Genomic DNA, 25,885 nt, shown 5'->3' with positions numbered 1-25,885 from the left:
AAATAATTTTCTAAGCCTCAAATAAGCATTTCTTGAGAATTTTACCTTATTAGTAAACCTTCATTCTCTTTTATTTACAAGATTGCATTCTTCAGAATGTGCCTTCTGACCTTTCAGTTTTATTATTATATGTTTATATCAATGTCTTTCTGATTTATTGCCTACTTATTTATGGAGGCAGCTATCCTGAAACTCCTTTAAGTCCACCAAAATATTCTGTATGGGTGGTTACCCATTTGCAGCTTTTATATTCAATTTAGTTACTTCAAAGGAATATAGTGATTCTAGGAATAAGTGTTGGATTGAGAAACTCAAGAATTGATTTCTTTTGGACTACGGAGCCCATCTCTGTTCTTCCTTTGTAATGCCTTTGTGGTTCTAAAGCAATCACTGAAGAGTTAAGACTCTCTTTAATATATTTTCTTAATTTCAATGATGATGGTAAATTATTTCAATTACAAAATTTAATTTTTCAGGCTATATTATTTTAAAAGGCTGTTGAAGGATCAATTTTGTCATTACCCAAATTTAAAAAGAAACAGTTCTTAAAAAGAAAAACAAAAACGTAGCTCTTAGCACCTATTCTTTTCCTTCCATATGTACTTCTTTACAATAAAATATATTGGTTCTTAAGCAAATAAAGTTAACTTTATATGTGCATCTGTCTACTATCATATAATAATATTCAAGCTAATGTAAATGTATGTTTCTATAAATAATATAAGCATATATGAAAATATGCATGTAATTGTATATACATCTATTTGTCCATATCATGTATGATTCTGTTATTAATCAATGATAATAGGATTGAGTTGCCATATATTTGTTTTATTTGTGTGAATGATTGTGCTGAATATCACTAAGGAATTTAAATTTCATAAAGTGCAAAAATCCATAACTCGACATTTGTATGAGGGCATTGGCAAGGGAAGATGGGGCTCGAAAAATATATTTTAGTTCCTACCAGTAAATGTAGAGCAATTACGTTTAAAGTGATTATTCTCTGTCACAGCTAAAGTAACATTTCAGAAGCCTTTTCTGAGTTTGCATAATTAAGTTTCTATTCTTTTTACTCATTGGCATCTCAAATTATATATATATATATATATATATATTTGGTAGAAAGTTCATTGAATTTAACATTGATGTTCACTGTCTCTTACATTGCTTTATTCTTAGTGATCTTTATAGTTATCCGTCTAAGGTCTGTGAGCAACATATGTAAACAAAGAAAAGCCCCCGCAATGGTAGAAGAACAAAGCTTAATGTCTTAAGTTGTATCTTTCAAAGTTCCAGGTTTTTCTGAGTAAATCTAGTTGGTGGCATGGAACATTATGCCTTTTCCTTAAATTACTCCATATGGAATAAGGCACAGTTTAATATTGAAAGGTGGAGAAAGATCATTACAAGCACTACAAAGTTTAATTTTCACCAATTATAAAAGCCCTGTAATTGTTTCCTAGGGCTGCCGTAACAAACTGTTGCAAACCAGTGGTTTAAAACAACAGAATTTGTTACTCTTTAAAAAAACAAAAACAAAAAAAAAGGACGCGGAAAAATGCTCAAAATCATGAATAATTAGAGACATGCAAATCCAAACAACAAAGAGGCATCACCCATCATGAGTCAGAATGGCCATCAGCAAAAAGTCTACACACAAGAAATGCTGAAGGGGTGGTGGAGAAATGCATACCCTCCTATGCTGTTGGAGAGATGTAAACTGGTAACAGCCACTAAGGAGAACAGAACGGAGGTGCCTTTAAAAAGTAAAAATTCCATATGATCCTGCAGACCCACTACTGGGCCTATAACCTGAGAAGACCAGAATGGAAGAGACACAGGCACCCAAACGTCTACTACAGCAAGATTTACAATAGCCAAGATATGGAAGCAACCAAAACGGCCATCAACAGATGAATGGACAAACAAGAAGTGGTGCATGTAGCCAATGGAATATTAGCCACGGAAAAGAATGAAAAAATGCTGTTTTCAGCACCATAGATGAGCCTAGAGATAATCATATGTGAAGTAAGAACAAGAATATCCTACAATATCATGTATAGATGTTATCTAAAAATTGATACCAATGAATATATTTCCACAGAGAAAGATACTCACAGACTTAGAAAACAAACTTATCGTTAACCAAAAGGAAAGGTGGGAGGAATGGATAAATTAGGATACGGGGGTTAACATACATATACTAAAATAAAATATATAATCACCAAAGACCACCATATACCAAGTGAGGTCTACTCAACACTCTGTAATAACCTATATGGGAGCAGGATTGAAGATGAATAGATAAACGTATGTGCATAAATGAACCAGATTCTGTACACCTACAACAAACACAACATTGTACTGGAGTTTACTCCGATAGAAAATAAAATTTAAATTAAAAAAACAAGAAGTAATGAGACATAAGCTTTTGGGGGTTTGTCCTGGCACCTTCCACTCTGATTTACAACCTAGGAACATGTCTTCCAAGAAGGCTCTGTTGCCCTAGTAACCAGAGTTGGGGATGTAGATATTGCGTCGCCTTGTGGCCATTTCCTGAAACAGCAGCTTTAAACCTAGTGCTAATGGTCACTTAACATTCACAAGGCAGGGCTGTAAATGACACCTGCCCTCCAAAAATGTCCTACAGTCTGAAATTGACAAAAAAATTCAACACGGGGCAAATTTTCACAAGGTAAAGTTTACTCTTTTTTTAATTAAAAAAAAAGACATGGAAAAATGGTCAACATAATGAATAATTGGAGACATGCATATCCAAACAACAAAGAAGTATCACCTCACACCAGTTAGAATGGCAATCAGCAAAAAGTCGACAAACAATAAATGCTGAAGGGGTTGTGGAGAAATGCATACCCTTTATGCTGTTGGTGGGATGTATACTGGTGACAGCCACTAACGAGAACTGAATGGAGGTGCCATTAAAAGGTAAAACTTGAGCTACCATATGATCTGGCTGACCTGCTACTGGGCCTATCAACCGAGAAGACCAGAATCTAAAAGACACGATCACCCAAACGTCCACTGCAGCAAGATTTACAGTAGCCAAGAAATGGAAGCAACCAAAATGTCAATCGACACGTGAATGGACAGAAGTGGTACATGTACACAATGGAATATTAGCCACAAAAAAAGAATGAAACAGTGCCCTTTGCAGAACCATAGATGAGCCTAGAGATGATCATACTACGTGAAGTCAGAAAGAGAAAGACAAATATCCTATGATGTCATTTATAGGTGTTATCTAAAAACGGATACCAATGAACATATTTCCACAGAGAAAGACACAGACTTAGAAAACAAACTTATGGTTAACCAAATGGAAAGGTGGGAGGAATGGGTCAATTAGCATGTTGGGGTTAACATACATATACTAATACAGATAAAATAAATATATCAAAAAGGACCTACCTCATTGCAAGGGAGGTCTACTCAACCGTCTGTAATAACCTACACGGGAACAGGATCGGTACATGAATAGATATATGTATATGCATAAATGAAGCAGGTTCTGTACACCGAGAACAAACACAACATTGTAATCAAATTTACTCTGATAGAAAATAAAAATTAAATTAAAAAAACAAAGAAGTAATGAGACATAAGCTTTTGGGGGTTTGTCCTGGCACATTTCACTCTAATTTACAACAAAGGAACAGGACTTCCAGGAAGGCTCTGCTGCCCTAGTAACCAGAGTGGGGAATTGAGAAATCCTGCCACCTTGTGGCCGTTTCCCGCAACAGCAGCTTTAAACCTAGTGCTAACGGTCACATAATATTCACAAGGACTGCAGGGCTGTAAATGACGCCTGCCCTCAAAAAATGTCCTGCGGTCAGGAATCGACAAGAAAATTCAACACAGGGCAAACTTTCAAGAAGACAATTTCAAGAGGTAAATTCTACTCACACCGTTGTTTTTTTTTTTCTTAAAGCACATGAAAAACTGCTCAACATCACTAATTATTAGAGTCAGGCAAATCCAAAATACAAAAAGGTATCACCTCACACCAGTTAGAATGGTCATCAGCAAAATATCTACAAACAAGAAATGCTGAAGCGGTGGTGGAGAAATTGGTACCCTCTTATGCTGCTGGTGGGATGTAAACTGGTAGCAGCCACTAATGAGAACAGAATGGAGGCAGCTTTAAAAGGTAAAAATTGAGCTACCATATGATCCGGCAGTCCAATTGCTGGGTATGTATCTAAAGACCAGAATTCGAAAAGATGCACCCAAACGTGCACTGCAGCAAGATTTACAATAGCCAAGACATGGAAGCAACCAAAATGTCCATTGACCAATGAATGGATAAAGAAAAAGTGGCACATGTCCACAATGGAATATTGTTCAGGCATGAAAAGTATGAAATAATGCCAATTGCAGCAACATAGATGAACCTAGTTGTAATCATACTAAGTGAAGTAAGTCAGAAAGAAAAAGACCAATATTGTATGATACCACTTATAGGTGGAATCTAAAAAGTAATACCAGTGAACCAATTGACAAAAGAGAAACAGAATCACAAAAGTAGAAAATAAAATTATGGTTAACAAAGGGGACAGATGTGGGGAAGGGACAAATTAGGAAGCGGGGATTTACAAATAGAAACTATTACATATAAAATAGATAATCAACAAGGACCTACGTATAACAAGGGAGTTCTACTCAACATTCTGTAATAACCTATATGGGAAAAGAATCCGGAGATGAATAGATATATCTGTATGTATAAATGAAAAAGATTCTGTACACCTTCGAAACACACAACACACAGCACTGTATATCATGTATACCAAGACTTTAAGCAGATGTACCCTCCCTGTGGGAGGCAGAATAATGTCCCCCCAAAGATCCTAACCTCTGGAACCTATGGTGTTACATGGTAAAGTGGAATTAAATTGCTAATCATTTGACCTTAAGATAAGATTATCTTGGATAACCTGGATAACAGGCAGGCCCAATGTAATCATAGGGTCCTTAACAGTGGAAGAGGGGGGACGGAAGAGTCAGTATCAGTGATGTGTTATGAGAAAGACTCAACCAGCCACTGCTGGCTTTAAAGATAGAAGGGAGTCATGAGGCAAGGAGTGTGGGTAACCTCTAGAGGTTGGACAGGTAAGGAAACAGATTCTCCCCTAAAGCCTCCAAAAGGAATGCAGCCCTGCCAACACCTTGGTTTCAGCCCAGTGAGATCCATTTTGGACCTCGGCTCCAGAACTGTAAGAAACTTGTATCGGCTTAAGCCACTAAGTTTGTGGTAATTTATTACAGCAGCTACAGGAAGATACTACTTTCTTTTGCCAGCAGGAAGAAATTAACAGTGAAACTCTAGATAACGGTAGAGCCAGAAGATGGAAGGATCCAGGGCCTCTGAATCACCAAGTAAAGTGAAGTCATCTGCTGGTTGAAAACACACACCTTGGACTCTTATGTGAGAAAAACCTCTGCTGTATTTGAATGATGACATTTTTTACAACTGTTTTGTCTCATCCCAATGAGTACAACTCTCTGTGCCTCAGAGAATTTAAACTTATTTTTAAATAAGTTTTCTTATTTAAAAAAAAAAGTGAGGGGCTTCCCTGGTGGTGCAGTGGTTGCGAATGCAGGGGACATGGGTTCGAGACCTGGTCTGGGAAGATCCCACATTCCACGGAGCAACTGGGCCCGTGAGCCACAACTACTGAGCCTGCGTGTCTGGAGCCTGTGCTCCGCAACAAGAGAGGCCATGATAGTGAGAGGCCTGCGCACCGCGATGAAGAGTGGCCCCCGCTTGACTCAACTGGAGAAAGCCCTCGCACAGAAACGAAGACCCAACACAGCCCAAAATAAATAAATTAATTAATAATAATTTAAAAAAGAAAAAAAAGTGAGTATAAAAATAATAGCTACCTCAAATAGTTATGGTGAAACTTAAATACTATATCTAAAGTGTTTAGAATGATTCCTGACACACAGTAAGTGTAGTATAAGTGTTATCATTAAGAGTGTGTGCATACATATGGTCACCTTATCTTTGATAAAGGAGGCAGGAATGTACAGTGGAGAAAGGATAGCCTCTTCAATAAGTGGTGCTGGGAAAACTGGACAGCTACATGTAAAAGTATGAGATTAGATCACTCCCTAACACCATACACAAAAATAAGCTCAAAATGGACTAAAGACCTAAATGTAAGGCCAGACACTGTCAAACTCTTAGAGGAAAACATAGGCAGAACATTCTATGACATAAATCACAGCAAGATCCTTTTCGACCCACCTCCTAGAGAAATGGAAATAAAAACAAAAATAAACAAATGGGACCTAATGAAACTTCAAAGCTTTTGCACAGCAAAGGAAACCATAAACAAGACCAAAAGACAAGCCTCAGAATGGGAGAAAATATTTGCAAATGAAGCAACTGACAAAGGATTAATTTCCAAAATTTACAAGCAGCTCATGCAGCTCAATAAGAAAAAAACAAACAACCCAATCCAAAAATGGGCAGAAGACCTAAATAGACATTTCTCCAAAGAAGATATACAGATTGCCACAAACACATGAAAGAATGCTCAACATCATTAATCATTAGAGAAATGCAAATCAAAACTACAATGAGGTATCACCTCACACCGGTCAGAATGGCCATCATCAAAAAATCTAGAAACAATGAATGCTGGAGAGGGTGTGGAGAAAAGGGAACACTCTTGCACTGCTGGTGGGAATGTGAACTGGTTCAGCCACTATGGAGGTTCCTTAAAAAACTACAAATAGAACTACCATATGACCCAGCAATCCCACTACTGGGCATATACCCTGAGGAAACAAAAATTCAAAAAGAGTCATGTACCAAAATGTTCATTGCAGCTCTATTTACAATAGCCCGGAGATGGAAACAACCTAAGTGCCCATCATCGGATGAATGGATAAAGAAGATGTGGCACATATATACAATGGAATATTACTCAGCCATAAAAAGAAACGAAACTGAGCTATTTGTAATGAGGTGGATAGACCTAGAGTCTGTCATACAGAGTGAAGTAAGTCAGAAAGAGAAAGACAAATACCGTATGCTAACACATATATATGGAATTTAAGAAAAAAAATGTCATGAAGAACCTAGGGGTAAGACAGGAATAAAGACACAGACCTACTGGAGAATGGACTTGAGGATATGGGGAGGGGAAAGGGTGAGCTGTGACAAAGCGAGAGAGAGGCATGGACATATATGCACTACCAAACGTAAGGTAGATAGCTAGTGGGAAGCAGCCGCATAGCACAGGGAGATCAGCTCGGTGCTTTGTGACCGCCTGGAGGGGTGGGATAGGAAGGGTGGGAGGGAGGGAGACGCAAGAGGGAAGAGATATGGGAACATATGTATATGTATAACTGATTCACTTTGTTATAAAGCAGAAACTAACACACCATTGTAAAGCAATTATACCCCAATAAAGATGTTTAAAAAAAAGCGTGTATGCATAAATGCACACACACAAAAAATTTATAATATCTGTTTTGAATATCAGTGCAAACATTCTAAACAAAGATTGGGTAAGGAGATGACCATTTTTCCAATAGTCCAACAACATTGAAACACAGTAGATTGCAAAAAGTAGCTCAGATGTTAAAATTCTGTTTGTTTATTGTCGTTGCTTTTTATTTTTTATCAGATTTTGGGGTAGTGTTGAAATGAAATTGCCTAATTCTGATTATGGATGATTTTTCTAGTATCAGAGCCCAATGCTTATGTACTAATATTAATAGTAGCGAGACTAGAAATATAGTATATAAACATATTTCTTTTATACATGGTACTAATTTAACTACAAATAGAAATATTATCTCCCTTAATATTTATTTAGTATCATTATATACAGGTGCTTTGAGATTTACATGTACCAACATATAGAGGAGCTATTGATTCCTCCATACCAAAAACATGTTTTTAATAATTTGATGTGATAACAAAGTGAAACTCACGTTTGTGAAAGACTTAGCCCAGTCTAGAATTTCTACCTTTGGTGTGTTACAGGATAAAATCTTCTCTGGGGAGAGAGACTGTATCCTTGCTGTATACTCCTTGCTTATGTTGGTTTTGTTGATATGCTCTCTTGAGTTTTAGGCCTGGGAAGAGACTTTGGCTTGCTGAAATATTCTGCAATGGGTATTTTCATCTTATTTCTTCTTATAAACAGTGGAAGCTTGTGCTCAGCCTCTGAAATAGAAAAAGTCTCAATAAGACCATAATTGAGACATCGAATATAGTAGCTTCTGCCATGTTTTAGTAGCAAATCACACACACACAAAATCTATATGAAGTTTAGGTGAATCAAATACACCCAAAATTCATAAAATAATTTATTCTCATCTTTCTTAGCACCTGCTCATCTTTAGTGAGTTATTTGTTCTATAACATGCAAGATATGTTCTTTCAATCTTAAAATCAAACACTATTTTGGTAGGAACGATTTAGAGCTGGTGATGAGTAAAGGTGAGGGATAAGGATGGGACCAGTAAGAGAAAGGTGAAGGATATATGGTCCTGACAGACAAAAAAGAAAGTAGACAAGCCGGTTAAAACAACTGTACTCAAAAGACCTTCCCAAGGCCTACACTGTTTACACCTAAACAGAAATAAGGATTTGGGGAGATGCTGAATACCAACAGTAGAGACAAAGAAGTATGATTTGAGGATTTGTATACAAGTATCTAGACAGGGTAAAATATATTTGAGGCCTACAGATAAGACATAAAATTATGTGATAGAAACCATCACTGTCATGATTTTGTGATCATAGGGTGAAGAGTTTGTTAAAAGTCAGATACAATAGACCATCCTTGGAGTGTCAGAGTAAGGAGGTGTTTTCTAATTTCTAAACTAAACTTATTATTGCCTATTAGCAAATAGCATTTCTTTCGGGTTTGATTAATCCCAACAGAAACTGCTGGAGTCTAGAGTGACCTCCGGAAACTCTAATTGATTGCTAAGTCATTCCTGGTATAAGGGGGACTTGCAGAAATAGGAAGACAGACTTTTGTTTGAGGCTTGTAGACAGGTTTCATAGTTGTTGCCCTATAGCCATTGCTGCTATGTTTGTTTTAAAGCTAGGAGCTGCCAAACCCACAGGGATATTTTGATTCGACTATTCTGGACCAAACTAGGACTTTCCACAATTCTTGATTTTGCTTGGTCCAAATTGAAGGCTGGGGCTGGACTTCTGATGGGGACATAAAACTGCTACTCTCTGTTGTATTTCAGCTGTGTTGTGGGCATATGTTTGTGGCTAATTGTCAAAATTTTATTGTTTTCTCTGGCTGGCTTTGTTTCAGGTGAAAATCATTTAGCCCAATGACAGTTAAGCTGTGAAGAACCAAAACTCTGACTATCACTGTCCTTTTTGTTAGGTCAATGCAGGTTGTCTCCTGGCATGACCAAACTTAAGAGTTCCTGCTGTCCTTCTGTCTTGCTTCTCAAAGAGTGTGATGAGGCACTTTGCCTTTCAAAACAAAGTCAAATATAGGTCAAATTTATCTCATTGAGAAATTCAGCTGATGCTGTCCCTTAAGAGTAGCTGTAAATTGCTATTATATTATACTGCCTTTAAAACCACAGATCCTTAACATCTTTGTCTCTAACTAGCTAGATACTTACTGGTTTCCTTATACCAACTCAGTAATTATCGCAGACTGTACTTAACCTTTCAGTAGTTCCTTATTTCCTTCAGATCCTTGACTTGACACTCTAAATCAATTGGAGAAAGAGAAAATGAAATTCACAGATACAAACAATTATTTCCCATAGACTGCATTATCATCAACAAGCTAAGTATGTATGTTTCTTAAATAAGCTACCCCAATTCTTCATTTTTCAATGCAGACAGCATTAAATGTACTTTCCAATGAAAAATTCTTCTAACTTTGAGTAAACATCTGAACAGTACATCAGCTATTACTCAATAAGGTAGAGAAACTGACGCTATCTCCCAGTTTCCAATTTTATGGAAACTTCAAGGTGGCGACCGATTAAAATGTAAAATTCTTCCTCTGTCTTAATAATGCTTTTTAAAGTGACATGTTATGTGTTTTGAATATTTATTTTCCCTGAATTTAAGATTTGCCCAACTTTTAATTTTAAAGCAACAAGATATTCTCTCACAGCTTAAATAACATATTACCACATTCTTTCACCATGCTGTTACACATAAATATGTATTTTCTTCTGTCATTGAAATTACAAAGCTTAAGACAAATTTCTACTGAAATAATTCCAAATTCCCTTAATAGTTGTTTTTCCCTCTGGCAGCCCCCAGGCATAAATCAGAGAAAATTAAGTGGAGCAATTTATTTTAATCTTGCATTGTTCTAGACAAAAAAAAAAGTGATTTAACAAAATACACAATAACAATGCAATTTTGGTTTTCTTTATTGCTTCTGTTTTTAGATAAACTAAAAACCACTGCATTTTCTTAGATTTCTGGGTGGCTACTCTTGCTTTACCCTGAATGGAAAGGGAACTTTTCTCAAAAAGATGGGTTGTTAGGTAAGGAAGACATGGTCTCTGCCAAATGCTCTGAACAACAGGCTTTAGAATGATTTCTCGTATTACGTTTATGAAAATGAAAGAAAACAAACACTCATTGTTGTCATTTACTGAATAAGGAGGATACTTAAAACCTCAGCAATTTTAGTGTTTTGAAAGATAACCAAAAGGGAATTCAGGGCTTCCCTGGTGGCGCAGTGGTTGAGAGTCCGCCTGCCAATGCAGGGGACACGGGTTTGTGCCCCAGTCCAGGAAGATCCCACATGCCGTGGAGCGGCTGGGCCCGTGAGCCATGGCCGCTGAGCCTGCGCGTCCGGAGCCTGTGCTCCGCAACGCAACGGGAGAGACCACAGCAGTGAGAGGCCCGCGTACCGCAAAACAAACAAACAAACAAACAAAACACAAAAGGGAATTCAAAGTCTTTATGAACCACATGCCCCATAGGTGGCCATTAGGCCTAATTACCTGCTCTGTCGATGTCCTTCCCTAGAACTGGTTAGCACTTCTGATTTTGCTGGTGAATCTGAGGGTGATTTAACTTTGGGTGGCCTGCCAGTCTCTGCTGCTAGTTCCGCTGAGGCTTTTCTTCTGAGGGGAGTTAACAAGTTTATCTCAGCCAGTTCAGCATGAATCAAAGCTGAGACCCACTCCTTTTCTGATTTAAAAAAAGAGAGGGGCATGAAGGTTGTAATTATCATGTTGGCTAGAAACACAGGATTAGTTCTTTTACTCAGCACTCCAGTGTGAAAGGTAATCTGTTTTCTGGGTAGGCACCTACGTGTGAGTTAAATTTTCTGTAGAAAAGGTGATTCACATCAACCTAATTTCTGTTGACCTGTGATATTGTATAGCTCTCAGAGCACTCACTGGGGTACCTGTCCCTGAGTGGCAGTGGAATACATTTAAAATATTGAGTATAAAACCCAGACTTACAGGCCACTGCCAAATAAAAACAAATAAGGATACCTATAAAAAGTATTAGTACCATGCGATCTCATTAAAATAAAGACTAATAGTTAAATAATAAATAGTTTTAAGCATCTCAACAAAGATATATACCAAAGTAGTACTAAAGTGATGTCCGTGATAATTTTATTCTTTTTCCTCTTTTATTATTTTTTTCTGGTTGATTTGTTTTTCACCCCCAAATAAGCACTCAATACTTGTGTAAGTTTTTAAAATTTATATTCTTAAAAAGGAAAAAAAAAAGAATAACTAAAAACTCCTTATCCCCAAATACATCTCAATTGCCTGCCAAGTAATCTTCCTGAGGTAAGGTACTATCTCCAAAGTACTCCCCATTTAAAAACATTAGTCTGTTCCTAACACATTGGTATTTCCTAACATTGATTACTGCAGTGATTTTCAAAGAGTGGTCCCCAGACCAGGCTTATCATGTCACCTGGGAACTTGTTAGAACTGTCAATTCTCAGACTCCACTCACCTCAGTTTTGCCTCAGTCTGATGACCAGCTAGGTCTGAGGTTAGCTGCTCTATGCTATTTATGGTTATCTCACTTGGGACTGGCATGTGCTTTCATGGAACAGGTCAGAAGAGCCTAAAGGAGGCTGGGAGTTGACTGACTTGATGGTTTTGGTGAGGAATTGGCAGAGCTGTTAGAATCTGGAATTTGGAAGGCTGTGCTACTGCCATCCACATAAAAGGAGGGAAACAGGCTGTATTCAGGGGTCACAGGAGGCCAGAAGATATGCTCAGGGAGAGCCTGGGTGTGCGGACGCAAGAGGAAAAGCACAAACCAGCTCTGGACACAAGTGTTTCACATCACCCGAAGAAGTTCAGTTTGGGGCATACCAGATTGTGGGTCATTGTATGACCAGCTTGTGTGCAGTTGGATATACAGGACTCTGATACTGAAACATTAGGGAAATAATACTGCAACCTTGTCTTTGCAAATCCAAGGTAGAAAACTTCAGACACTGGCACATTCCTAGTTTCTGACAATAAACTGGGCTCAGTGTTCACAAATGCTTAATCTCACCTTTGGAACTTGCATGGAGCAGCCACTGTAGAACTTCTGCCAGAGAATCAGTACGTAGAATGTTACAGATCTTTTCCAGAACCTGACAGAGAACGTTAGAGTTACATAGTGAGCAAGGTTTATAAGGTTTCCTTTACTTACTCCACAATCTCATCTTCCCAAATGTCACTCTGTACACGATGCTCAAGTCGATTGGGATTTTAGCTTGGGAGCCAGATTTCAAACAGGAAAAAAACATCTTCAGTACAAGTACATTTGACCCTGCAAGGCAGGGTTAGGGGCGCCGACCCTCCAAGCAGTCGAAAATCCAGCTATAACTTAGAGCCAGCCCTCCATACAGGTGGTTCCTCCATATTCGCAGTTCCACATCCACAGATCAGGTAGTACCATCATATTTATTATTGAAAATAATCCATGTATAAGTGGACCCACACAGTTCGAACTTGTGTTGTTCAAGGGTCAACTGTGATAGTTTAGGTTAGGCGATGCAGTTTTGTTTTGTTTGTTCAGTACTAACATCTTCTGGAGGAGCAATTCACTTTTCTTCTCTTTCGGAATTGATACTTGCCCACTGCAGCATGGGGTTCTTCCAGTCACAGAACTGCCCCATCTGTACTTCTCCTCTCTATAGTGAGTGAATCTAGCTGAATTCATCATTGTTCCTCAGTCCCCTGAACACAGTGATTGGCCCAATAGGATAGGAATACAATTACCGCTAGTCTATCAGAATCCTTCGTTGACTTCTTAATCTGGAGTTAAGGGCTGAGTGTGGATGACAGAGGAGATATATGAAATAATTCTAATAAAAATGGACTATAATAAGGCATTAAAGTCCAAAGTATTAAGCACATGTAGATGTTTCTAGTTTTACCCTAAATTGTGTCTGTTCTTGGAATTTAGACATATCTGAAATCCAAACCTGTCTCCTGAACTTCAGTCCTATATATCCATCTGCCTACCAGACATATCCACTTAGACATACTGTAGGTATTTTGAACCCCAAATATCTAAAGCTAAACCCAGCTTTCTCTTCATAAAACCTGCTCCAAACTTGCTGTTTCTCCTGGTTCCCCTATCTCAGTGGACACACCGGCATACATTGAACATATGTCCAAGCAAGACCCTGGGATTCATACTGGACAACTCCCTTGTCCTTTTCTACAACATACTACCAACAAGTTCAGTGCATTCTTTCTTCTAAATATTTCTCAAATATCTCTATTTCTCTTTATCCCCACAGCCTTGACCCAGTCTAAACTATCATCAATTCTGCAACTGCAACATCCTTTTTCCTAGGCTTTCTGGCTGAAATCTTTTCTTAAAATACTATTAATTTAACAAATATTTGTGTCTATCATTGATCTAGGTGCTGGAGATATAGAATTTAAAGTAAAGGGCAGAAAAATCCACTGTCCTTTATTGAGCTTTGTTCTATTATTAAGATTCCTGTCCCCAATAATGCCTTATCCTAGAAGAGAACAAGTTAAATTTGCTCCTAATTTCACAATAAATCAGTGTCCATTGCAAAAATAGAAAAATAGCCCTGTAGTATTTTATTATTCTCCAGGCCACTCTGCCTCTCATGATTTTGTCATCAATATGGTGATTGCACATCACTCCCAGCTTCTTCTAATTCACAGGTCACTCATTTACAACTTTGAAAGAATATAATTATCATCTTAGTGAGAGAAGATAGAATAAGTCCTCCTAGGAAACTTTCTCTCCATTGAGTTTTATTCTGGAAGCCAGTTAATGTGTTGGTGGGTGAGTTTGATCTGTTGAACTTTGATTTTAGGGTTTGAGTGTAGGTCTAGGGTAGCCCCTACTGTGGGTTAGTATACCCTATTCTTTTTCTAAAGTGTGACCTTTCTGGGGTCTCAACTGCATTCCTGGTGTGTTCAGCAAGGTCTCTCTACTCTAGCAGATCAGCACTCCATCATCTTTAAGCAAAATGCTCCCTCCCATTAGCTCTCTTCTGCCAGGTCTCAGACTCTCATCCTGTGCACATACAGCTTTTATTGGGCTAAAGATTCAGGGAAGCCGATACAGATTTCTGGAGCTCATTCTGTCCACAGATCCTTCTTCTTCAGTATCTTAATTTGCGAATTCCAGCCACTTCAGCATCCCCAAACACTAAACTCTGTTTTCTCTACCTAGTGAAGCTTGTACTCTCTGTTTAGGCTCCACTTCTCTGTGCCATGATTAGGAATGTGCCCCAGGAAGAAATCTGGGTTGAATGTGGAAATTATCCCAATTGTTTCACTTCCCTTAATGGTCATAAATCTGTGCTGTCTGGTGTCCAGTGCCTGGAAACAGTTTTTTGTTTGTTTGTTTGTTTCCCAGATATATTGCTGTTTACAGTTGGAGGCTAATGAACCTAATCTATCAGTTTGGAAGCAGAGTACCTTGCTGGAAATTTTCTTCCCCCTCCCAAATTAATTCTGCACATTATATCTAGAATGATTTTTCTAAAGTACAACTCTGACAATGTAATTCTTGTACTTACAAAGTAATTCAGCCCTTGGGATGAAATCTGGCCACCTCAATATAGCTTATAAAATACTTTATTATCTGGTTTCTGCTTAAGTCTCCAGCCCTGTCTTTTATAAACTTCTCCCTGCACTCTCTGCATCACCCATATCATTGCTTTTAGTTCCTTGAATAGATAGTGTTCTCACATCTTAGCATTTAGATATGAAGCTCTCTTCACTGGGAATGAGCTCTTCCATGCTTTTCTTCATTTTCTAATTATATCTTAAACATTCTTTGGATTCCTTTCTCCTTGAAGACTCTCTTAGCTCCAAATCTACTCCTATATGTCCTGACAACATCTGTACAATTCCTCTTTTTTTTTTTTTTGCGGTACGCGGGCCTCTCACTGTTCTTGTGGCCTCTCCCGTTGCGGAGCACAGGCTCCGGACGCGCAGGCTCAGCGGCCATGGCTCACGGGCCCAGCCGCTCTGCGGCATGTGGGATCTTACCGGACCAGGGCACGAACCCGTGTCCCCTGCATCGGCAGGCGGACTCTCAACCACTGCGCCACCAGGGAAGCCCCCAGCTTTCTTTTGATTCCCATTTGCATGGAATACTTTTTCCATCCCCTCACTTTCAGTCTGTATGTGTCCCTAGGTCTGAAGTGGGTCTCTTGTAGACAACATATATGCGGGTCTTTATTTTGTATCCATTCAGCCAGTCTATATCTTTTGGTGGGAGCATTTAATCTGTTTACATTTAAGGTAATTATCGATATGTATGTTCCTATTACCATTTTCTTAATTGTTTTGGGTTTGTTTTTGTAGGTTTTTTCCTTCTCTTGTGTTTCTTGCCTATAGAAGTTCCTTTAGCATTTGCTGTAAAGCTGGTTTGGTGGTGCTAAATTCTCTTAACTTTTGATTGTCTATAAACGTTTTAATTTCTCCATCAAATCTGAATGAGCTCCTTGCTGGGTAGAGTAATCTTGGTTTTAGCTTTTTCCCTTTGATCACTTTAAATATGTCCTGCCACTCCCTTCTGGCTTGCAGAGTTTCTGCTGAAAGATCAGTTGTTAACCTTATGGGGATTCCCTTGTATGTTATTTGTTGTTTTTCCCTTGCTGCTTTTAATATGTTTTCTTTGTATTTAATTTTTTATAGTTTGATTAATATGTGTCTTGGTGTGTTTCTCCTTGGATTTATCCTTTATGGGACTCTCTGTGCTTACCAGACTGGACTATTTCCTTTCCCATATTAGGGAAGTTTTCAACTATAATCTCTTCAAATATTTTCTCAGTCCCTTTCTTTTTCTCTTCTTCTTCTGGGACCCCTATAATTCAAATGTTGGTGTGTTTAATGTTTTCCCAGAGGTCTCTAAGACTGTCCTCAATTCTTTTCATTCTTTTTTCTTTATTCTGCTCTGCAGTAGTTATTTCCACTATTTTATCTTCCAGGTCACTTATCCGTTCTTCTGCCTCAGTTATTCTGCTATTGATTCCTTCTAGAGAATTTTTAATTTCATTTATTGTGTTGTTCATCATTGTTTCTTTGCTCTTTAGTTCTTCTAGTTCCGTGTTAAACATTTCTTATATTTTCTCCATTCTATTTCCAAGATTTTGGATCATCTTTACTATCATTATTCTGAATTCTTTTTCAGGTAGACTGCCTATTTCCTCTTCATTTGTTTGGTCTGGTGGGTTTTTGCCTTGCTCCTTCATCTGCTGTGTGTTTCTCTGTCTTCTCATTTTGCTTAACTTACTGTGTTTAGGGTCTCCTTTTTGCAGGCTGCAGGTTCGTAGTTCCTGTTGTTTCTGGTGTGTGTCCCCAGTGGCTAAGGTTGGTTTAGTGGGTTGTGTAGGCTTCCTGATGGTGGGGACTAGTGCCTGTGTTCTGGTGGATGAGGCTGGATCTTGTGTTTCTGGTGGGCAGGACAGTGTCCAATGGTGTGTTTTGGGGTGTCTGTGGACATGATTTTAGGCAGCCTCTCTGCTAATGGGTGGGATGTGTTCCTGTCTTGCTAGTTGTTTGGCATAGGGTCTCCAGCACTGTAGCTTGCTGGTTGTTGAGTGGAGCTGGGTCTTAGCGTTGAGATGGAAATCTCTGGAATACCTTTCACCAACTGATATTACGTGGAGCGGGGAGGTCTCTGGTGGTCCATTGTCCTGAAGTTGGCTCTCCCACTTCAGAGGCACAGGCCTGATACCCGGCCAGAGCACCAAGACCCTGTCAGTCACACAGCCCAGAAGAAAAGGGAGAAAAAAGGAAAGAAAGAAAGAAAGAAAGAGAGAGAGAGAGAGAATAAATAAAGTTATTAAAATAAAAAATAAAAAAATATTAAAAATAGAAAACGATTAAAAAGTAATTATAAAAAGAAAAAAAAGTAGAAAGAAAGAAGAGAGTAACCAGACCAAAAATCAAATCCACCAATGAAAACAGGTGCTAAAAACTATACTAAAAAAACAAACAAAAAACATGGCCAAACAGAACCCTAGGACAAATGGTAAAAGCAAAGCTATACAGACAATATCACACAAAGAAGCATAAACATACACACTCACAAAAAGAGAAAAAGGAAAATAAAAGTGTATATATATATATATATATATATATATATACACACCTGTATATTAAAAAAAAGGGAACAGAGCAACCAAATCAATAAACAAATCTACCAATGATAATAAACTCTAAATACTAAACTAAGATAAACTTAAAAGTAGAAACCAGTCAGTTGCATACAGCAAACCCTAAGTCTACAGTTGCTCCCAAAGTCCACTGCATCAATTTGGGATGATTCGTTGTGTATTCAGGTATTCCACAGATGCAGGGTACATCAAGTTGATTGTGGGGATTTAATCCGCTGCTCCTGAGGCTGCTGGCAGAGATTTCCCTTTCTCTTCTTTGTTCGCACAGCTCCTGGGGTCCAGCTTTGGATTTGGCCCCACCTCTGCATGTAGGTCACCTGAGGTTGTCTTTTCCCGCTCAGACAGGACGGGGTTATAAAGGAGCAACTGATTCAGAGGCTCTGGCTCACTCAGGCCGGGGGGAGGGAGGGGCACGGAGTGCGGGGCTGGCCTGCGGCGTCAGAGGCTGGCGTGACGTTGCACCAGCGTTAGGCGTGCCGTGCCTTCTCCCGGGGAAGTTGCCCCTGGATCCTGGGACCCTGGCCGTGGCGGGCTGCACAGGCTCTCCGGAAGAGGGGTGTGGATAGTGACCTGTGCTCGCACCCAGGCTTCTTGTTGGTGGCAGCAGCAGCGTTAGCGTCTCATGGCCGTCTCTGGGGTCCGCGCTTTTAGCCGCGGCTCGCGCCCGTCTCTGGAGCTCCTTTAAGCAGCGCTCTTAATCCCTCTCCTCGCGCACCAGGAAACAAAGAGGGAAGAAAAAGTCTCTTGCCTCTTCGGCAGGTCCAGACTTTTCCCCGGACTCCCTCCCGGCTAGCCGTGGCGCACTAACTGCCTGCAGGCTGTGTTCACGCCGCCAACCCCAGTCCTCTCCCTCTCCTTCCAACCGAAGCCCGAGCCTCAGCTCCCAGCCCCGCCCGCCCCGGCGGGTGAGCAGACAAGCCTGTCGGCCTGGTGAGTGCCGGTCCGCCCTGTTCCTCTGGGCGGGAGTCTCTCCGCTTTGCCCTCAGCACCCCTGTTACTGCTCTCTCCCCCGCAGCTCCAAAGCCTCCCCGCTTCGCCACCTGCAGTCTCCGCCCGCAAAGGGGCTTCTAGTGTGTGGAAAGCTTTCCGCCTTCTCAGCTCCCTCCCACTGGTGCAGGTCCCGTCCCTATCCTTTTGTCTCTGTTTATTCTTTTTTCTTTTGCCCTACCCAGGTACGTGGGGAGCTTCTTACCTTTTGGGAAGTCTGAGGTCTTCTGCCAGCGTTCAGTAGGTGTTCTGTAGGAATTGTTCCACGTGTAGATGTATTTCTGATGTATTTGTGGAGAGGAAGGTGATCTCCGCGTCTTACTCGTCCGCCATCTTGAAAGTCTCCCTCCCGAGTGCTTCTTAATTGTTTTCCTGGCTCTGAGAAAAGATGTTTCATTCATCAGAAGAAGCGCTATGCATTTGATGTTTAAGGGTTCATTAAAAAGGTTGAACCAGCATTCTCTGTCGTTTGCATATCCACATTAGATATTTCACAGATATTGAGAGGTTAGGGTGATAGTTTATTTCTGACTTTTTGTTTAATGAAGGAAAAATTACTGTAGGGTGTGAATAGAGAAAAGGGGGAAAATGAGCGTTGGTGTGCCCTTTTAAAAAAAGTTAGAGAATACCTAAACTTGTCGAAGGAATATATCAGGGTGGTTGGGTGGGTTTTTTGTTTGTTTGAGGGCAAGAGGGGATTCAAGATTGTTTTCAAACTGATGTTGCTACTCCAACTCTACCAATTCCCTCAAAGAGATTTTTATTCCAGTCACAAGGTTAAAGTTCCATGTTCACCACTAGGTGGCGGCAACATGCCATCCACAGACTTGGCTGTGTCCAGGTCAGCTAGAGCATGAAGAGCCAGAATGGAGGCAGCAACTGCTGTGGTCAGTTTCCTAAACTAATAAACCCTTTAGAAGGTAAAACTCAATGAAGACTTATGTATAGCCCTTTCAAAAAGATACTCTTGATAAACTGGAACATCTGCTTGCACCAGTAGATTGCTTTCACTAGTGGAGTTGACATTCTACCTCTTGGATAAGCAGAATGAACAATTAAAATAATTTCTACAAAACTGTCTTACAGAAATGTGAGCTACCATTGACTCAAGTCATTATTTCAGGTTGACTACATTTAGAAACATGATTCTCAATCCTGGGTGTACCAATGAATTACTTGGGGATTTTTTTTCCCAGGAGGCTTTCCATATATATGGGTAGAATCCACCCTCTGTGATAGCACAATAAATATTTACTGAATGCATGAGTGAATAAAAGAATACATAGGACAGGTAGGGAGTTGATGAGAACAAAGGGTACTGCCAGACTCTTTTGGCTGGACCATCCACTGGCCTGGAGAAAGCACAGCAAAGCTCCCAGCAGTGACAGCCATGGTGCTTCCAGAAAAGTTGCAGTTTGGGTAGTTGCAATAACCCTGAAGGACCTGGACAGTAACAGACCTTGTCAAAAGTCAGCAGATTGAGAGTTTCCCCCAGAGAATACTGAGCTTATTAATATCTGGCACTAGGACTCTGTATCCAAGTTGGGAAAAACAGCTCATACGTCTAATCTATGGCTGGTAATCCTAGGGCAAATGTTAGCATCCTAGCCCTAAGATTTTCTAAGTATTTGCTTTCTTTGAAGGCTGATCAGATTGGTCCCTGGCTGGCTGTGGAGCAGAGGAGGGCCACAGGGTGTAGCACAGGGTGACCTCTGCCCAAGATAGTATCTTGCCCCTTGGGGTAAGGCTCAGAGTCCAGGCTGGATATCAGAAGCACCTGAGTAGGTCTGTAAAAACTCTGGAGCTCTGAAATAGTACCTGCAATTTGTTTTAAAAAGCCTTTCCTGGTAGGGTGATGCAGAGTCACGGGTGGAAAAAAAAATCGCTGTGGAGCCAGGCCTCCAGCAAGATCTGCTCTGTAGCCAGAGGGTGCTGACTCTTCCTACAGCACTCAGCTGCCCTGTCCCCTGTTCACACTGGGTTCACACAAGGCCTGATTTCAGTACCTCCACCTTGGCCTGAAATATTACAGTACTGAAGGCAGACTTGACAGCTCAGCTGCTCGTTTATGATCAGCTGGGCATCCTTTTTTAATTCTTAATAGCTGACATTAATGGAACAATGACGTGTATTCTAACTATCCTATGAGATAGAAACTACTATTATCCTTATTTCACAGATGAAAGAACTGAGTCTTACAGAGAAGTCTTGGATAGACCACAGAGCTTAGAAATGGCAGAATTGTGACCAGAACCCAGTTGTTTGAAACCAAAGCTTCTGTTCAGCCAGACCTCCTCCAGAACACATTTCTGTGAGCTCTGATGGAAAGCCTTGTGGAAGAACCTGACTGATAATTATACACATATATATGTAATATAAACAAAATATCATGAAGCTTGGAAGCAATACTTGTGGAAGTGTAATAACTATTGTATCATTTCTAGATCTAGCGGAAATAGATGCTACCTCCAAGCTGAATTATTGAGAAGAGTTTCATAGATGGTAAGGCTGTGGGCAGGATTTTTAAAAAGCAACAAACAAGAAGTGGTCTAGTACCCTGGAGTGAGTAAGGGGGCTCGGGGTGTTGGGAGGTGGGAGAGGGAGCATTTACTGGAACCAGGAGAGAGACAGAGCTGCACAGAGAGGGCCCCTGACAGCGGCTGTGGCCTTTGCTACAGGGACCCACAGAGAAGCACCTGGGAAATAAATCCTCAACCCGACTCTTTACCTCTTCTTCTGCCTATGATCCCCCCCCCCTTGGCCAAAACCCAGCCAGAAGGCAAGAGAGTCCATCAACGTATCCAATTAGTGAGGCTTCCCTGAGGACAGAGCAGGGTAGAGAGGGAAGCTTGGGGAGCAAACAGGTGATACCCAGAAGATCTGTATGAACTTAAAATATGTCTGTAGACATTTGGGTTGAAAAATGAAAAGTATTACACTCCAAAATAATGATCAGCAATCAAAAATAAACAAAATTATCCTAGCAAGTACCTATTACAATGTGCATTTTAATTACATTATCTTCTTCTAACTTTAAAACACCCCTTCAAAGACATGTCTCATTTACTGGGGCTCTGAAAAATGTGGTAACTTGGTCAAAGTATATGGGTAGTACCTGGCCAAGCTCAGTCTCTAACTCCAAAACCTATGATTTCTTTTTTCACTCTAAAACACTGAAAATGAACCAAACTGAGTATGTATAAGCCAATCATTTTATCTAGAAAGACCTAAAAAGATGGGAAGAAAAAATATAGTAAATATTTTTTAGATGAATCATTAAGTTTTTATAATGGATCATTTAAATATAAAAAAATTATGTTGCTTAGTCTTATCTCATTTTTCTCTTTAAAAGGAACTATTCCAACCCCATGGTGCACTTGACAAAGTTAAAAATTTGTTTTTTCTGATGAGTAATTTTAGACCCACCTAATTTGTTTTGTTGACTTTCACAGCTCTACTGGGGTAGATGGAGAGAGGGAAGAAGCAGAAAATGCATTTACAGAGTGGCTGTGCTTTAGCATGACCTCAGGTTGGGCTTTTTGAACCAGGATTCAAAAAAAAAAAGAAAAAAAAAATAGGGAAGGGAAGAGCCCCTGGGCATTGCTGAAGACTGTCACTTCAGATGCCAAGGAGGCCATCTCCTCTCCTTCTTTCATGTTGGCAGAAATGTGGCCATATCTCTGATTTTCAAGCACATTCTGATATAAAATATTCTGTTTCTCTCTTTCCATAAAGCACTGAAATGTTTCAGAAAATTCCTACATGAGTGTCCAAATTAAGCTTCCAAGATGAGGTCCGAAGTATTAAAGGGAGTGACATCGCCAGCATCAAATTGACAACAAACACATGAAAGAATGCTCAATATCATTAATCATTAGAGAAATGCAAATCAAAACTACAATGAGGTATCACCTCACACCGGTCAGAATGGCCATCATCAAAAAATCTAGAAACAATAAATGCTGGAGAGGGTGTGGAGAAAAGGGAACACTCTTGCACTGCTGGTGGGAATGTGAATTGGTTCAGCCACTATGGAGGTTCCTTAAAAAACTACAATATGACCCAGCAATCCCACTACTGGTCATATACCCTGAGGAAACCAAAATTCAAAAAGAGTCATGTACCAAAATGTTCATTGCAGCTCTATTTACAATAGCCAGGAGATGGAAACAACCTAAGTGTCCATCATCGGATGAATGGATAAAGAAGATGTGGCACATATATACAATGGAATATTACTCAGCCATAAAAAGAGACGAAATTGAGCTATTTGTAATGAGGTGGATAGACCTAGAGTCTGTCATACAGAGTGAAGTAAGTCAGAAAGAGAGAGACAAATACCGTATGCTAACACATATATATGGAATTTAAAAAAAAAAAAATGTCATGAAAAACCTAGGGGTGAAACAGGAATAAAGACACAGACTTACTAGAGAATGGACTTGAGGCTATGGGGAGGGGGAAGGGTAAACGGTGACAAAGCGATAAAGAGGCATGGACATATATACACTACCAAACGTAAGGTAGATAGCTAGTGGGAAGCAGCCGCATAGCACAGGGAGATCAGCTCGGTGCTTTGTGACCGCCTGGAGGGGTGGGATAGGAAGGGTGGGAGGGAGGGAGACGCAAGAGGGAAGAGATATGGGAACATATGTATATGTATAACTGATTCATTTTGTTGTGAAGCTGAAACTAACATACCATTGTAAAGCAATTATACCAATAAAGATGTTAAAAAAAAAAAAGCAAACCCTTTATTAGACTGTGTTGATTTTTAATTAGGAAAATAACATGCACTATATTGGGGGCATAATTAAACCGTTTATTTTTAAGTTAGAAGTTTTTTGTTTTGAAATAATCCAGGGCAAGTTGCAGACTTGTTCTCAGTTTAGTCCTCCCCCACGGGATTATAGCTCAGACTTCATTTAGCCACTAGCTTTTGCACGTTATGTAACCCTGGGTCTTGTCGTCAGTGAGGACTGCCATGCTGCTCCATCGTGTCACATACTGTCATTCCTTGGACCAGAAAAGGAAATCAGGGCCACAGTTCTGCATGTACCAGGGGAGAATCTCCCTTTGCAGTACGGTACACATACACCTGTGTGTGAAACCAGACTATTTTACTACCTGTTGGACCAAGGGCAGGTTATCTGAAATCTTCGATAGCCAGTTTTTTTAATGCCTTCCTCAAAGCGTCATTGTAAGTTTTCAATTAAAAAAGTCCACGTAAATTCATCATATATTAGTATCTGGCAGGTAGTAGGGTTACTTAAATATTAACTTTTGCCCCTATTTCCAGGGCTTCTCCCTAATATGCCCTAAAATAGCAAGCCATCTGGCATCTATTCCAATGGACTGTGGACCCATTCTGATTAATGGGTGCCCATGCCTTTCAGGTTTGATAAATATTCTGAATATTACATCTGTCCATTATGTTCCTCGTGCAGAATCTATTCAAAGTTATAGTGGCAAGCATTATAAGTTAATATATTATAAATTGGTATCTAGTTTATCAATTCTTCATGGGTGTGATTCATGTGAATCAGCCTTCAGAGTCTAATCAAACTTAGGCATACTAATAAAATCAAGTTCTTGAACTTGCAAAGCTGATAAGTTTCTAGACCAAAGATAACCTCGTCACACCACAGCATCCCATGGAGACAGGATTCAACATTCCCCTGGATCTACTCTCTAACCATCTTAACTGATAATGTAAAACACAAGGAGAGGGCTTCCCTGGTGGCGCAGTGGTTGAGAGTCCACCTGCTGATGCAGGGGACGCGGGTTCGTACCCCGGTCCGGGAAGATCCCACATGCTGCGGAGCGGCTGGGCCCGTGAGCCATGGCCGCTGAGCCTGCGCGTCCGGAGCCTGTGATCGGCAACGAGAGAGGCCACAACGGTGAGAAGCCCGTGTACCGCAAAACAAACAAACAAACAAAAGAACAAAAAAAACACAAGGCGAGGCTGGGCGGAGCAGCAGGCACGGAAATAGCTGATTCACTCTGAGTGCCACATTCTCATTGTGCCAGGAAGAGAGTTCCCTCTGAATATGGACTGGACTTTTGCAACGGAGAAGTGGTCTGCGCCTACCTCTGGTGCTAACATTCTGGAATCTTACTCCATGTTTTACCGAGACAAATCCTGAGGGGAACTCTGGAAGCAAAGCGAGAACAAATCAACGAACCTGACTTAAGGCCATGCAGCGCATCCAGAGCCATCTTTGCCTCCTTTCAAGGCCATGATCCTGGCTTCTGGTCCTTAGGCAGCACGCTTCCCATTGTTGTGATGGTCTGTGGCTTGTCCTCTGCAAGAAACAATCCCTAGATCCACGTCAGTTAATGAAGAACTGCCGGACCTTGGTGCCTTGAAATTATTTTCAACTCGTCCTTAGCCAGATACATGGCAAAACCAATTTCCCTAACTGTTCTGTTTTTTCTTAAGGGGAGCTCAAGAGGGGCACAAAACAACTTGGATTTATACTTTTTCCACAATTCCTGATCTCCTTGAACGGAAATTCTCATCAACCAGCACGCTCGGCTGGTGAGCTGAGCACAATGGAGAGTTTATGTGGAGCAGATGTGAAGCCCTTGCCTTATAATGAAAAATCTGCTCTGGATTCTCTTCCTGGGCAGGGTTTGCATGGAGAATAAAAGTTTTGAAACTGCCAAGCATAATCTCACACAGCAGTTCTGCACACTGGCACAGCACGCCTGAAAAAGGATTAGCAAAATCTTCACCTGTCAGGGTGCAGCTGCAGAAACCCCATCTCAACCCTGCTTTCCAGCTTGGCCCCATCCTGGCATGGCTTGGCATAGTGGAAAGATTAAAGGATGAGTTTCAGCTTGCAGCTGGTTGTTTGCCGTACCACCTGAGTTTGGAGTGTTTGAAAAAACAAAGATCAGAGTAAAACTCCACCCTTAAGGTTTGGTTTGCTAAGGCAGAACAAAAGTCACTGTGATTCTAGTGACCAGCAGTTGTATGCCATTGGGTACTACAATTGCATAACTATTTCTGCTATTAAGAATGATTCAGCAATAAACGGAGGTCCATTTCCCTGTGCACACAAAGGCTCTTTTCTTACTTTCTTAACCTTAGGGGTATCACTTACTGTAATTTTCATTTACTGAGTGTTCGACAGTTTAATGGGCACTTCTACTACACACAGTCCTTCACTTCGGCTTCACAACAAGCCCTGAAGTCAGTATAATTTCCTCTCATTGTGAAAATCAGAGCATTTAGTGTCTTTTCA

At 40.2% G+C, this 25,885-nt stretch overlaps 1 protein-coding gene and 1 long non-coding RNA gene across 2 annotated transcripts; both read right to left on the bottom strand.

Moving 5' to 3' along the window:
- Positions 1–7,861: 7,861 nt before the first annotated feature.
- LOC309821815 (uncharacterized protein C4orf17) lies at positions 7,862–18,876 on the bottom strand (the record flags this gene model as incomplete). Its single annotated transcript, XM_082653300.1, is given in 6 exon segments — positions 7,862–8,078; positions 8,082–8,209; positions 9,692–9,735; positions 10,999–11,188; positions 12,533–12,614; positions 18,841–18,876. Coding segments are annotated over 6 exon segments (552 nt in total), but the record flags the coding sequence as incomplete, so codon positions are not given.
- Positions 18,877–18,890: 14 nt separating this feature from the next.
- Positions 18,891–25,497, bottom strand: LOC309821742. The gene is made up of 3 exons (XR_014296656.1): positions 25,374–25,497; positions 24,821–24,940; positions 18,891–19,013 (listed from the first exon to the last, which is right to left on the bottom strand). It is a non-coding gene; the product is annotated as an uncharacterized lncRNA (long non-coding RNA).
- Positions 25,498–25,885: the final 388 nt, after the last annotated feature.

This window comes from Grampus griseus, assembly GCF_964374135.1.
Source record: "Grampus griseus genome assembly, chromosome: 4".
In the NCBI taxonomy this organism is placed as follows: Eukaryota; Metazoa; Chordata; class Mammalia; order Artiodactyla; family Delphinidae; genus Grampus; species Grampus griseus.
The sequence above is the reverse complement of the archived record's forward strand: the minus strand, read 5'-3'. Positions and strand labels throughout refer to the sequence as shown.